Below are 13562 nucleotides of genomic sequence, written 5' to 3'. Positions count from 1 at the left end.
ATTCTTTTTGTAACGAGGTGACCAGAACTGAAATAAAGGCACGACTCCTACAGATCAAATGGGGGCTCAAAAGACAGAGAAAGAGCGCCCCCAGCAGTCTGTAGCAGCATTAAAGCAAGGAGACCTACTCCATGCACACGCCGCTGCGGAATGCAAACGTGTCATGTGACCGCGGGTCAGGTGATTTAGAAGGGATGCAGTGACGTAATAAACAGGGACGTGCGGTTTTTAAAGACACGTGGTGTTTTTTTTTTCAAAGAGAACAACATCAACATCAAAAGCCAGAAGTAGAAAAAGAAAAATACTTACATGCACCAGGTGACGTTAAAAAAAGTAAGTTGCATGTTTATTTCAGTTTGGTTGTTTGTGAAGCTCGGGTGTGGCAGACCCAGACTTTGTGAAATGAACACGGCATGGCCGCATCAACAAGACCGATGCAATTTCCTTTCAGCTCAGACCTGAGACAGAAAAGCCTCTTCCTGCTGCTGTATTCCTGTGAGCCGCGGTGTTTTCAGCTCGGTCAATGCTTTCTGTACCAGCACAGGTATCTGATGCTCTCGCTATAGCGATACTTACAGTCACACCAGAGGCTTTTCAGCACCGTCCCTTATTAAATATAACCAATGAATTGGCGTTTCCGCTGGTATAGCCGGTTTGTACTAGCGCAGGCATGCGACAAAAAACGACCTGAAGTCGATATAGACGTAAGGTAATCAATATATTGTAGCGATGTGTCCTGCGTGTTGTGTTTTGTCTCACCTGAGCGCAGGTGTGGGGTGCAGGGGAGCGTGATCGAGTCGTGACCCCAGTGCTTGTGAATGTTGTCCAGTCGTCTTGTATTTGTGTGCCTCGTTGTATTTGTGGGGTCCGATAACGTGTCTTTGTTGTGTCTGTATTGTATGTCTTTGTTGTGTCTAAAGGTTCCGTGTTTTCGCGGGGTTTGGTTTTGTGTGTAACGCGGCTGTGGGCTGTGTTGTTGTGCGCTGACTCTAAACTCAATAATATGAATTCACAGCTGTCCCAAAACCGCACGGAGATATCGGAACACCCTCCACACAGTTTATTAACTTGTGGTGACATTAAACTAAAACTAGAACAGATCGGAAGGGCTGTATTGTAAAAAGATCTTTACCTAATTTTAAAAATAACTCTATACAATCGGCAAACTTACTAGTAACGAAACTAATCTCTAAATAAACATGTTATAAAGACATCGTCGGCTGTCCTGTATCTTGCTTTTTAAACGCACACATATTCACTGTGAATGTGTTTTATTGTCAGACTTTATCGTTTAAAACGCGTTCGGTCTGAAAAGCGGCCGTTATATTTGAATTGTAGGCGAGCTCGAGCGGCAGCGCGAGCCTCCTGGATCAGAGAAGCCGCGCAGCTCGAGCTGAGAGGCGGGGCTTCGGCAGCTCACTCGCACGCCGTGCGTGAGGAGAGAGGACGACAGAAAGAGGCGCGCAAAGACATTTATTATTTATATGAGAGATAAAAATGAGATTGGAGACTGCCAGTGCTTCAGAAATGTTTTCTTGACTAGTTTTGATCCTGTACAGACCTGTGTAGCGGCTTTGTTTTCTATTTTTATTTTGTCTTGTGGATACGCTGTAGCTCGACGCTGCGTCCTTCGAAAGCCTCTTCCCAGCCAGAGACGCCAACTTCAACTCGACAACTTTCATCCTTCATTCTTCAAACCGGACTCTACAGGTTAGACAGATACAATCTATGCTATTACATATTGTATTATAAACGTAAATGTTACAACATGTTGCACAAAAGAAATCCACAATGAATAATATATGGAATGGATACACTGTGTAAACCTACTCAACAGATAAAATCCTCTGGTATTACAAGCTTACTATAAGAAATTATATGTCCCTTCAATAGTAAAGCCACCCTTGCTATTCAGGCCAGATTTTGTCGCCCTCTAGAATCGCCTTTAGTAGCACTGTATTGAAATAAATAAATGCTTTTCTTTTCCAGCAGCTGCTAAACAGAATCCCGTGTGCTGCCATGGACAGTGTGGAGATGGAGTCTGTCCAGATTAAAGAGGAGTTCCCTGAACTTGAACTTGTCCCCTTTACAGTGGAGTTCTCTGGGCTGGCTTCCCTCCCCATTAAACAGGAGCTCTGTGAGATGCAATGTGACAGCAGCCAGCCAGAGGTCTCTGAGATTAAAGCAGAGCACAATGAATTGGAGATTCCCCAGACAGAAGAACCCCTTCCTGTGAAACAAGAAGAGGTGCTGGAAACTGTCCTTATTAAACGGGAGGCCCCTGAAGTAGGGTTTGAACACATGGAACCAGGGAAGGAAGAATCCGAGGACTTCAAACCAAACATCCCTGAGCTGGAGCCTGTACGCCTGCGGGAGTGTAGCGTGGTGCTGGAGAGAATCTGCGTGAGAGAGCAAGGCGCTAGGGAGGAAGGCTCTCCCAACAGCACGCAAGGAGGTGGAAAGGAAGACGGGCGCTCCCATTCAGAATGCAGTCTAGCAGGTGAGTGACTCCCAGTAGCTGTGACATTGTTATTCTAGATTGCGTGATATCCACAGTGTGGTTGAGAGGGAGGGAGGGAGCATGTAGTTTACGTTACTATCGGTTTGTTTGTATTTGCAACGTTTGTTAGAGGAAATAGACCTGAAACATTACAGGAGAACTTTGAAGGCAGGTTTTGATCCCAGGGCTCTGTTTCACCAGCATCAGTCTTTACTGACTCTGCTTTTACACATAAAGTAAAGGCTTTCAGTTTAACTTTGTGTTTTTAACCTGGTGTAACCCAGTGCAAGCCTCACAGCTGAAATTCACATGCTTGAGTCCACTCCACCACCCAGCCACGTGCCCGAAGCCTACAAGCAGTCCCTCTTACTTTCTTTACTGTTCATATTTTCCAGGTTCCAGTCCAGCAGCTAAAGCGAGGGCGGGCGCTGGAGAATATCCTGACTGTGGGAAAGGTTTCACCCAGTTAGGGCATTATAAAACACAACAGAGAACTCACACAGGAGAGAAACCATATCGCTGCACTCGCTGCAGGAAGAGTTTCAGTCACTCAGGAACTTTGAAAGCACACCAGAGAATTCACAATAAACCGTATCGCTGCTCTGACTGTGGGAAGAGTTTCAGTAGGGTAGACCACCTTGTTTCACACCAGCGAACTCACACAGGAGAGAAACCTTATCACTGCTCTGACTGTGGGAAGAGTTTCCGTTGGGTACACCACTTTAAAACACACCAGCGAATTCACACAGGAGAGAAACCGTATCACTGCACTACATGCAGGAAGAGTTTCAATAGCCCAGGAGACCTGAAAACACACCAGCGAACTCACACAGGAGAGAAACCGTATCGCTGCTCTGACTGTGGGAAGAGTTTTAGTTATTTAGGAAACTTGAAAGTACACCAGCGATCTCACACAGGAGAGAAACCGTATCGCTGCTCTGACTGTGGGAAGAGGTTCAGTCACTCGGGAGACATGAAAAAACACCAGCGAACTCACACAGGAGAGAAACCGTATCGCTGCTCTTACTGTGGGAAGAGGTTCAGTCAGTCAGGCATCCTTGAAACACACCAGCGATCTCACACAGGAGAGAAACCGTATCGCTGCTCTGACTGTGGGAAGAGGTTCAGTCAGTCAGGAGACCTGAAAACACACCAGCGAACTCACACAGGAGAGAAACCGTATTGCTGCTCTGACTGTGGGAAGAGGTTCAGTCGGTCAGGACACCTTGTTTCACACCAGCGAACTCACAAGAAATCGTAAACCTCCTAAGAGAGAGGATGCTCCCTCCAGTCCAGGTTTGAACTGCTCCTTCCCTCAAAGTCTACATCAGATTTGAAGCAACGAGACTGATTTCATATGCTGGCCCAGCTGCTTTGTGGCTTCTTATCATTTTTGAAGCTGGTAAAATAAGATGTTCTGATAGGTTTGAGGCAGGTTTGAGGCACAGAGACTGAACTACCCCAGCTGGGTTAGTCTAGGGCAGGTTTGAGGAACAGAGACTGAACTGCCCCAGCTGGGTTAGTCCAGGGCAGGTTTGAGGCACAGAGACTGAACTGCTCCCTCCCTCACTAAGTCCAGGTTTGAACTGTTCCCTTCCTCAAAGTCTATAGCAGATTTGAAGCAACGAGACTGATTTCATATGCTGGCCCAGCTGCTTTGTGGCTTCTTATCATTTTTGAAGCTGGTAAAATAAGATGTTCTGATAATTCAAGCAGGTGCAGTGGGGGGATTATAATCTGTTCCAGCAGCGAGCCCAGATTACCCACTTCACAAAAAAAACAGACACATTGAAAAACTTGACATTTCGCTGCAGAATACGCCCGAATTCCACCAATCAGAAATCAGCACGTTGATGCCTTTTATTACAAAAACGTTTTTTTATTATTTATTTTTTTTAAACAGTAAAATTTCTTTTCCAGCAAGCAGGAATTCAAATGCAATTCCACAGAAGCTAAATCATCATCATCATCATCATCATCATCATCATCATCATCATCCTAATTAACAATTTCCCACCAACTTCCAAGGAATGAATCAAATCAAGTCTTAGTAAATCACTGACACTTAGTTTAAAAACCAGAAGCCACCTTCTTTTAAAAAAAAATAAATAAATAAAACACCAGCACAAGCCTTGCAGTGCCTGTTAAAACTGTACAGCTTGTGCGTCTGGCAGCTGCAGCGCCCCCTAGCAGACGAGGACTGGTTTGACGGCTGCAGTGTTTCCATTGTATAGGCTCTGCTCTTTTCAATATTAATAGTAATAATAATAATAATAATAATAATAATAATAATAATAATAATAATAATAATAGACTTCATTGAGGAGAGCTCTGAACCCCAGGACTGGGTGCAGCAGCAGGGTTAGTGTGAGTTTCTAACCCTGCTCAAACTCCTGGCTCCTGATCATTTCAATATTAATAATCATAATAAAATTTAAAAATAATATTAGACTTCACTGAGGGGAGCTCTGAACCCCAGGACTGGGTGCAGCAGCAGCAGCAGCAGCAGCAGGGCTAGTGTGAGTTTCTAACCTTGCTCAAACTCCTGGCTCCTGATCATTACAATATTAATAATAATATTAGACTTCACTGAGGGGAGCTCTGAACCCCAGGACTGGGTGCAGCAGCAGCAGCAGCAGCAGCAGGGCTAGTGTGAGTTTGTAACCCTGCTCAAACTCCTGGCTCCTGATCATTTCAATATTAATAATCCTAGACTTCATTGAGGGGAGCTCTGAACCCCAGGACTGGGTGCAGCAGGGTTAGCAGATGTTTCTAAGCCTGGCTAAAGCCTATACAAGGGAGGGGGTAATTTGGCTGTGATTTGCCCCTGGGGGGGAATACAGACCAGGGAGGTAAATCTGTTTCAAATGATATTGTGACACACTACTGAGTGATGATGATGATGATGATGATTATGATGATGATTATTATTATTATGATTATGTTTTTTTACGGATCTCATTTAAGGAGATATGTTCTGAATTGTTTAATTGAGGTTTTAAACCTGCTTTCCTCTCTACATGATGTACTTGTGATGTGAACCCGCGTGCGGTACGTTCTCGAGTGACGTGGTTATTTCGCTCGTGTGGGAACATGCAGGAATCTACACAAACACATTTAAAATAAAGACCATGTGTCCGGATATCAGGCAGCTCGAGGATCGTTTCTGTCGGTTTTTAAAAACATGTTTGCGAAACCGGTTCAAACACGTGTGCAGTTTGAGTGAAGCTACACTGACAAAGACACTCGAGTCGATCAGCTGATCGAAAAAGTAAACAAACAAAAACTATACTAGACACACACAGGAAGAGGATCTGCTTGGCACGCATTATAAACACTTACAAAAAAAGTGTCGTGTGTCCAGCACGGTCGAGAACAAGCATTGAACCCCAAATGCAAACATACAAACAGGCCGCCGCTGGGATTGTTCAAACAAGAACATAAGAACATAAGAAAATTTACAAACGAGAGGAGGCCCCATTCAGCCCATCTTGCTCGTTTGGTTGTTAGTAGCTTATTGATCCCAGAATCTCATCAAGCAGCTTCTTGAAGGATCCCAGGGTGTCAGCTTCAACAACATTACTGGGGAGTTGGTTCCAGACCCTCACAATTCTCTGTGTAAAAAAGTGCCTCCTATTTTCTGTTCTGAATGCCCCTTTATCTAATCTCCACTTGTGACCCCCTGGTCCTTGTTTCTTTTTTCAGGTCAAAGAAGTCCCCTGGGTCGACATTGTCTATACCTTTGAGGATTTTGAATGTTTGAATCAGATCGCCGCGTAGTCTTCTTTGTTCAAGACTGAATAGATTAAATTATTTTAGCCTGTCTGCATACGACATGCCTTTTAAACCCGGGATAATTCTGGTCGCTCTTCTTTGCGCTCTTTCTAGAGCAGCAATATTCTTTTTGTAACGAGGTGACCAGAACTGAAATAAAGGCACGACTCCTACAGATCAAATGGGGGCTCAAAAGACAGAGAAAGAGCGCCCCCTGCAGTCTGTAGCAGCTTTAAAGCAAGGAGACCGACTCCATGCCCACGCCGCTGCGGAATGCAAACGTGTCATGTGACCGCGGGTCAGGTGATAAGAAGGGATGTAGTGACGTAATAAACAGGGACGTGCGATTTTTAAAGACACGTGGTCTTTTTTTTTTTTTCAAAGAGAACAAAATCAACAACAAAAGCCAGAAGTAGAAAAAGAAAAATACTTACATGCACCAGGTGACGTTGAAAAAAAAAAAAAGTAAGTTGCATGTTTATTTCAGTTTGGTTGTTTGTGAAGCTCGGGTGTGGCAGACCCAGACTTTGTGAAATGAACACGGCATGGCCGCATCAACAAGACCGATGCAATTTCCTTTCAGCTCAGAGCTGAGACAGAAAAGCCTCTGCCTGCTGCTGTATTCCTGTGAGCCGCGGTGTTTTCAGCTCGGTCAATGCTTTCTGTACCAGCACAGGTATCTGATGCTCTCGCTATAGCGATACTTACAGTCACGCCATCGGCTTTTCAGCACCGTCCCTTATTAAATATAACCAATGAATTGGCGTTTCCGCTGGTATAGCCGGTTTGTACTAGCGCAGGCATGCGACAAAAAACGACCTGAAGTCGATATAGACGTAAGGTAATCAATATATTGTAGCGATGTGTGCTGCGTGTTGTGTTTTGTCTCACCTGAGCGCAGGTGTGGGGTTGTGTTAGAATAACTCGGACTAATCGTAGTAATTTAGACTAATCGTACGAAGAGTTTTAATTTAATGTGTTTTGATGATTTCTGTGATTTGTATAACCTGAATAATGATATTATATTTAGTTTGATGTTAACAATGTATTAGATTTACAATGTTGAACCAACACACTGGAATGTGGCCTAGGAGCAGCAGCCCTGTTTTTAGAGAAGAGCATGAGTCAGCGACATGAGGATAGGACACTGTCTCAAATGATATTAGATACAAAGAATAATTTGAGACAGCGACAATTCCTCTTTTCTCCCCAGTCACTTAGCTAATATTACCAAATATGGATTGTTATTCTTGTATTGGGGGAATCAGCTTTGTGGGACCTGATAGACACTCTCCCTAGCAACTAAAAAATCAACCAATCAGAAAAGTCGGTAGGCAACAGTATCAAGAATACCACAAGGTTGGTTCGAGCTGACTAAGGAAGATAAGAATTACCACAAGTCATGAACTCTGTGCAAAAACTGATTATATAAGGAACTGTTTGACTTGGTGTATTCTGAGCCTTCTTAGCGATTGCTTGCAGAGTCTGTGTTACTCTGTTCAATGCTTGCTCCAGTTTGCAAACTAATAAAATGTAAACTTGCTCCAACTTGTCTCTGTCTGAATCGTTCCCTCAGCACGGGACCGGTGCCTGCAGCGCTGTATGCAGAGAATTCCACCGCAGGGTGCCGGGGAGCGTGATCGAGTCGTGACCCCGGTGCTTGTGAATGTTGTCCAGTCGTCTTGTATTTGTGTGCCTCGTTGTATTTGTGGGGTCCGATAACGTGTCTTTGTTGTGTCTGTATTGTATGTCTTTGTTGTGTCTAAAGGTTTCGTGTTTTCGCGGGGTTTGGTTTTGTGTGTAATGCGGCTGTGGGCTGTGTTGTTGTGCGCTGACTCTAAACTCAACAATATGAATTCACAGCTGTCCCAAACCGCACGGAGATATCGGAACACCCTCCACACAGTTTATTAACTTGTGGTGACATTAAAATAAAACTAGAACAGATCGGAAGAGGGCTTTATTGTAAAAAAAGATCTTAACCTAATTTTAAAAAGAACTCGATACAGTCTGAAAACTTAATGAATAACTAAACTAATCTCTACATAAACATGTTATAAAGACATCGTCGGCTGTCGTGTATCTTTGTTTTTAAACGCACACATATTCACTGTGAATGTGTTTTATTGTCAGACTCTATCGTTTAAAACGCGTTCGGTCTGAAAAGCGGCCGTTATATTTGAATTGTAGGCGAGCTCGAGCGGCAGCGCGAGCCTCCTGGATCAGAGAAGCCGCGCAGCTCGAGCTGAGAGGCGGGGCTTCGGCAGCTCACTCGCACGCCGTGCGTGAGGAGAGAGGACGACAGAAAGAGGCGCGCAAAGACATTTATTATTTATATGAGAGATAAAATGAGATTGGAGACTGCCAGTGCTTCAGAAATGTTTTCTTGACTAGTTTTGATCCTGTACAGACCTGCGTAGCGGCTTTATTTTCTATTTTTATTTTGTCCTGTGGATACTCTGTAGCTCGACGCTGCGATCTTCGAAAGCCTCTTCCCAGCCAGAGACGCCAACTTCAACTCGACAACTTTCATCCTTCATTCTTCAAACCGGACTCTACAGGTTAGACAGATACAATCTATGCTATTACATATTGTATTATAAACGTAAATGTTAGAACATGTTGCACAAAATAAATCCACAATGAATAATATATGGAATGGATACACTGTGTAAACCTACTCAACAGATAAAATCCTCTGGTATTGCAAACTTACTATAAGAAATTATATGTCCCTTCAATAGTAAAGCCATCCCTGCTATTCAGGCCAGATTTCATCACCCTCTAGAATCCCCTTTAGTCGCACTGTATTTAAATAAATAAATGCTTTTCTTTTCCAGCAGCTGCTAAACAGAATCCCGTGTGCTGCCATGGACAGTGTGAAGATGGAGTCTGTCCAGATTAAAGAGGAGTTCCCTGAACTTGAACTTGTCCCCATTAGAGTGGAGTTCTCTGGGCTGGCTTCCCTCCCCATTAAACAGGAGCTCTGTGAGATGCAATGTGACAGCAGCCAGCCAGAGGTCTCTGAGATTAAAACTGAGCACAATGAATTGGAGATCCCCCAGACAGAAGAACCCCTTCCTGTGAAACAAGAAGAGGTGCTGGAAACTGTCCTTATTAAACGGGAGCCCCCTGAAGTAGAGTTTGACCACATGGAACCAGGGAAGGAAGAATCCGAGGACTTCAAACCAAACATCCCTGAGCTGGAGCCTGTACGCCTGCGGGAGTGTAGCGTGGTGCTGGAGAGAATCTGCGTGAGAGAGCAAGGCGCTAGGGAGGAAGGCTCTCCCAACAGCACGCAAGGAGGTGGAAAGGAAGACGGGCGCTCCCATTCAGAATGCAGTCTAGCAGGTGAGTGACTCCCAGTAGCTGTGACATTGTTATTCTAGATTGCGTGATATCCACAGTGTGGTTGAGAGGGAGGGAGGGAGCATGTAGTTTACGTTACTATCGGTTTGTTTGTATTTGCAACGTTTGTTAGAGGAAATAGACCTGAAACATTACAGGAGAACTTTGAAGGCAGGTTTTGATCCCAGGGCTCTGTTTCACCAGCATCAGTCTTTACTGACTCTGCTTTTACACATAAAGTAAAGGCTTTCAGTTTAACTTTGTGTTTTTAACCTGGTGTAACCCAGTGCAAGCCTCACAGCTGAAATTCACATGCTTGAGTCCACTCCACCACCCAGCCACGTGCCCGAAGCCTACAAGCAGTCCCTCTTACTTTCTTTACTGTTCATATTTTCCAGGTTCCAGTCCAGCAGCTAAAGCGAGGGCGGGCGCTGGAGAATATCCTGACTGTGGGAAAGGTTTCACCCAGTTAGGGCATTATAAAACACAACAGAGAACTCACACAGGAGAGAAACCATATCGCTGCACTCGCTGCAGGAAGAGTTTCAGTCACTCAGGAACTTTGAAAGCACACCAGAGAATTCACAATAAACCGTATCGCTGCTCTGACTGTGGGAAGAGTTTCAGTAGGGTAGACCACCTTGTTTCACACCAGCGAACTCACACAGGAGAGAAACCTTATCACTGCTCTGACTGTGGGAAGAGTTTCCGTTGGGTACACCACTTTAAAACACACCAGCGAATTCACACAGGAGAGAAACCGTATCACTGCACTACATGCAGGAAGAGTTTCAATAGCCCAGGAGACCTGAAAACACACCAGCGAACTCACACAGGAGAGAAACCGTATCGCTGCTCTGACTGTGGGAAGAGTTTTAGTTATTTAGGAAACTTGAAAGTACACCAGCGATCTCACACAGGAGAGAAACCGTATCGCTGCTCTGACTGTGGGAAGAGGTTCAGTCACTCGGGAGACATGAAAAAACACCAGCGAACTCACACAGGAGAGAAACCGTATCGCTGCTCTTACTGTGGGAAGAGGTTCAGTCAGTCAGGCATCCTTGAAACACACCAGCGATCTCACACAGGAGAGAAACCGTATCGCTGCTCTGACTGTGGGAAGAGGTTCAGTCAGTCAGGAGACCTGAAAACACACCAGCGAACTCACACAGGAGAGAAACCGTATCGCTGCTCTGACTGTGGGAAGAGGTTCAGTCGGTCAGGACACCTTGTTTCACACCAGCGAACTCACAAGAAATCGTAAACCTCCTAAGAGAGAGGATGCTCCCTCCAGTCCAGGTTTGAACTGCTCCTTCCCTCAAAGTCTACATCAGATTTGAAGCAACGAGACTGATTTCATATGCTGGCCCAGCTGCTTTGTGGCTTCTTATCATTTTTGAAGCTGGTAAAATAAGATGTTCTGATAATTCAAGCAGGTGCAGTGGGGGGATTATAATCTGTTCCAGCAGCGAGCCCAGATTACCCACTTCACAAAAAAAACAGACACATTGAAAAACTTGACATTTCGCTGCAGAATACGCCCGAATTCCACCAATCAGAAATCAGCACGTTGATGCCTTTTATTACAAAAACGTTTTTTTATTATTTATTTTTTTTAAACAGTAAAATTTCTTTTCCAGCAAGCAGGAATTCAAATGCAATTCCACAGACGCTAAATCATCATCATCATCATCATCATCATCATCATCATCATCCTAATTAACAATTTCCCACCAACTTCCAAGGAATGAATCAAATCAAGTCTTAGTAAATCACTGACACTTAGTTTAAAAACCAGAAGCCACCTTCTTTTAAAAAAAAATAAATAAATAAAACACCAGCACAAGCCTTGCAGTGCCTGTTAAAACTGTACAGCTTGTGCGTCTGGCAGCTGCAGCGCCCCCTAGCAGACGAGGACTGGTTTGACGGCTGCAGTGTTTCCATTGTATAGGCTCTGCTCTTTTCAATATTAATAGTAATAATAATAATAATAATAATAATAATAATAATAATAGACTTCATTGAGGAGAGCTCTGAACCCCAGGACTGGGTGCAGCAGCAGGGTTAGTGTGAGTTTCTAACCCTGCTCAAACTCCTGGCTCCTGATCATTTCAATATTAATAATCATAATAAAATTTAAAAATAATATTAGACTTCACTGAGGGGAGCTCTGAACCCCAGGACTGGGTGCAGCAGCAGCAGCAGCAGCAGCAGGGCTAGTGTGAGTTTCTAACCTTGCTCAAACTCCTGGCTCCTGATCATTACAATATTAATAATAATATTAGACTTCACTGAGGGGAGCTCTGAACCCCAGGACTGGGTGCAGCAGCAGCAGCAGCAGCAGCAGGGCTAGTGTGAGTTTGTAACCCTGCTCAAACTCCTGGCTCCTGATCATTTCAATATTAATAATCCTAGACTTCATTGAGGGGAGCTCTGAACCCCAGGACTGGGTGCAGCAGGGTTAGCAGATGTTTCTAAGCCTGGCTAAAGCCTATACAAGGGAGGGGGTAATTTGGCTGTGATTTGCCCCTGGGGGGGAATACAGACCAGGGAGGTAAATCTGTTTCAAATGATATTGTGACACACTACTGAGTGATGATGATGATGATGATGATTATGATGATGATTATTATTATTATGATTATGTTTTTTTACGGATCTCATTTAAGGAGATATGTTCTGAATTGTTTAATTGAGGTTTTAAACCTGCTTTCCTCTCTACATGATGTACTTGTGATGTGAACCCGCGTGCGGTACGTTCTCGAGTGACGTGGTTATTTCGCTCGTGTGGGAACATGCAGGAATCTACACAAACACATTTAAAATAAAGACCATGTGTCCGGATATCAGGCAGCTCGAGGATCGTTTCTGTCGGTTTTTAAAAACATGTTTGCGAAACCGGTTCAAACACGTGTGCAGTTTGAGTGAAGCTACACTGACAAAGACACTCGAGTCGATCAGCTGATCGAAAAAGTAAACAAACAAAAACTATACTAGACACACACAGGAAGAGGATCTGCTTGGCACGCATTATAAACACTTACAAAAAAAGTGTCGTGTGTCCAGCACGGTCGAGAACAAGCATTGAACCCCAAATGCAAACATACAAACAGGCCGCCGCTGGGATTGTTCAAACAAGAACATAAGAACATAAGAAAATTTACAAACGAGAGGAGGCCCCATTCAGCCCATCTTGCTCGTTTGGTTGTTAGTAGCTTATTGATCCCAGAATCTCATCAAGCAGCTTCTTGAAGGATCCCAGGGTGTCAGCTTCAACAACATTACTGGGGAGTTGGTTCCAGACCCTCACAATTCTCTGTGTAAAAAAGTGCCTCCTATTTTCTGTTCTGAATGCCCCTTTATCTAATCTCCACTTGTGACCCCCTGGTCCTTGTTTCTTTTTTCAGGTCAAAGAAGTCCCCTGGGTCGACATTGTCTATACCTTTTAGGATTTTGAATGTTTGAATCAGATCACCGCGTAGTCTTCTTTGTTCAAGACTGAATAGATTCAATTCTTTTAGCCTGTCTGCATACGACATGCCTTTTAAACCCGGGATAATTCTGGTCGCTCTTCTTTGCATTCTTTCTAGAGCAGCAATATTCTTTTTGTAACGAGGTGACCAGAACTGAAATAAAGGCACGACTCCTACAGATCAAATTGGGGCTCAAAAGACAGAGAAAGAGCGCCCCCTGCAGTCTGTAGCAGATTTAAAGCAAGGAGACCGAGTCCATGCGCACGCCGCTGCGGAATGCAAACGTGTCATGTGACCGCGGGTCAGGTGATAAGAAGGGATGTAGTGACGTAATAAACAGGGACGTGCGGTTTTTAAAGACACGTGGTCTTTTTTTTTTCAAAGAGAACAACATCAACATCAAAAGCCAGAAGTAGAAAAAGAAAAATACTTACATGCACCAGGTGACGTTAAAAAAAAAAAAAAAG

At 44.1% G+C, this 13562-nt stretch overlaps 2 protein-coding genes across 11 annotated transcripts in view; both read left to right on the top strand.

Annotated features, from left to right (window-relative positions):
- The window catches only part of LOC117434113 (zinc finger protein 664-like), a 78117-nt gene extending 69282 nt beyond the window's left edge, over nucleotides 1–8835 (top strand). The window contains exons 1-5 of one of the 8 annotated variants that reach the window (XR_009311388.1): nucleotides 203–333; nucleotides 1615–1710; nucleotides 1990–2500; nucleotides 2896–6739; nucleotides 8740–8835. Coding sequence is in view for 7 of the 8 variants with exons in the window: in XM_059011198.1 (XP_058867181.1) it covers nucleotides 310–333; nucleotides 1615–1710; nucleotides 1990–2500; nucleotides 2896–3761 (1497 nt within the window). In the remaining variant the exon portion in view is untranslated. The other 7 variants (XM_059011199.1, XM_059011198.1, XM_059011200.1 and 4 more) reach the window with 7 other exon arrangements.
- The window catches only part of LOC117971162 (zinc finger protein ZFP2-like), an 87523-nt gene that overhangs the window by 69223 nt on the left and 4738 nt on the right, over nucleotides 1–13562 (top strand). The window contains exons 2-3 of one of the 3 annotated variants that reach the window (XM_059011181.1): nucleotides 9115–9625; nucleotides 10021–10853. In XM_059011181.1, the coding sequence (XP_058867164.1) occupies nucleotides 9145–9625; nucleotides 10021–10853 (1314 nt within the window). In that variant the 5' untranslated portion in view covers nucleotides 9115–9144. Of the gene's footprint in view, nucleotides 1–9114; nucleotides 9626–10020; nucleotides 10854–10883; nucleotide 13562 lie in introns of those variants that run through there. The other 2 variants (XM_059011179.1, XM_059011180.1) reach the window with 2 other exon arrangements.

Source organism: Acipenser ruthenus, chromosome 41 (genome assembly GCF_902713425.1).
Source record: "Acipenser ruthenus chromosome 41, fAciRut3.2 maternal haplotype, whole genome shotgun sequence".
NCBI lineage: Eukaryota > Metazoa > Chordata > Actinopteri > Acipenseriformes > Acipenseridae > Acipenser > Acipenser ruthenus.
This window is presented reverse-complemented; position numbering and strand designations above follow the sequence as displayed.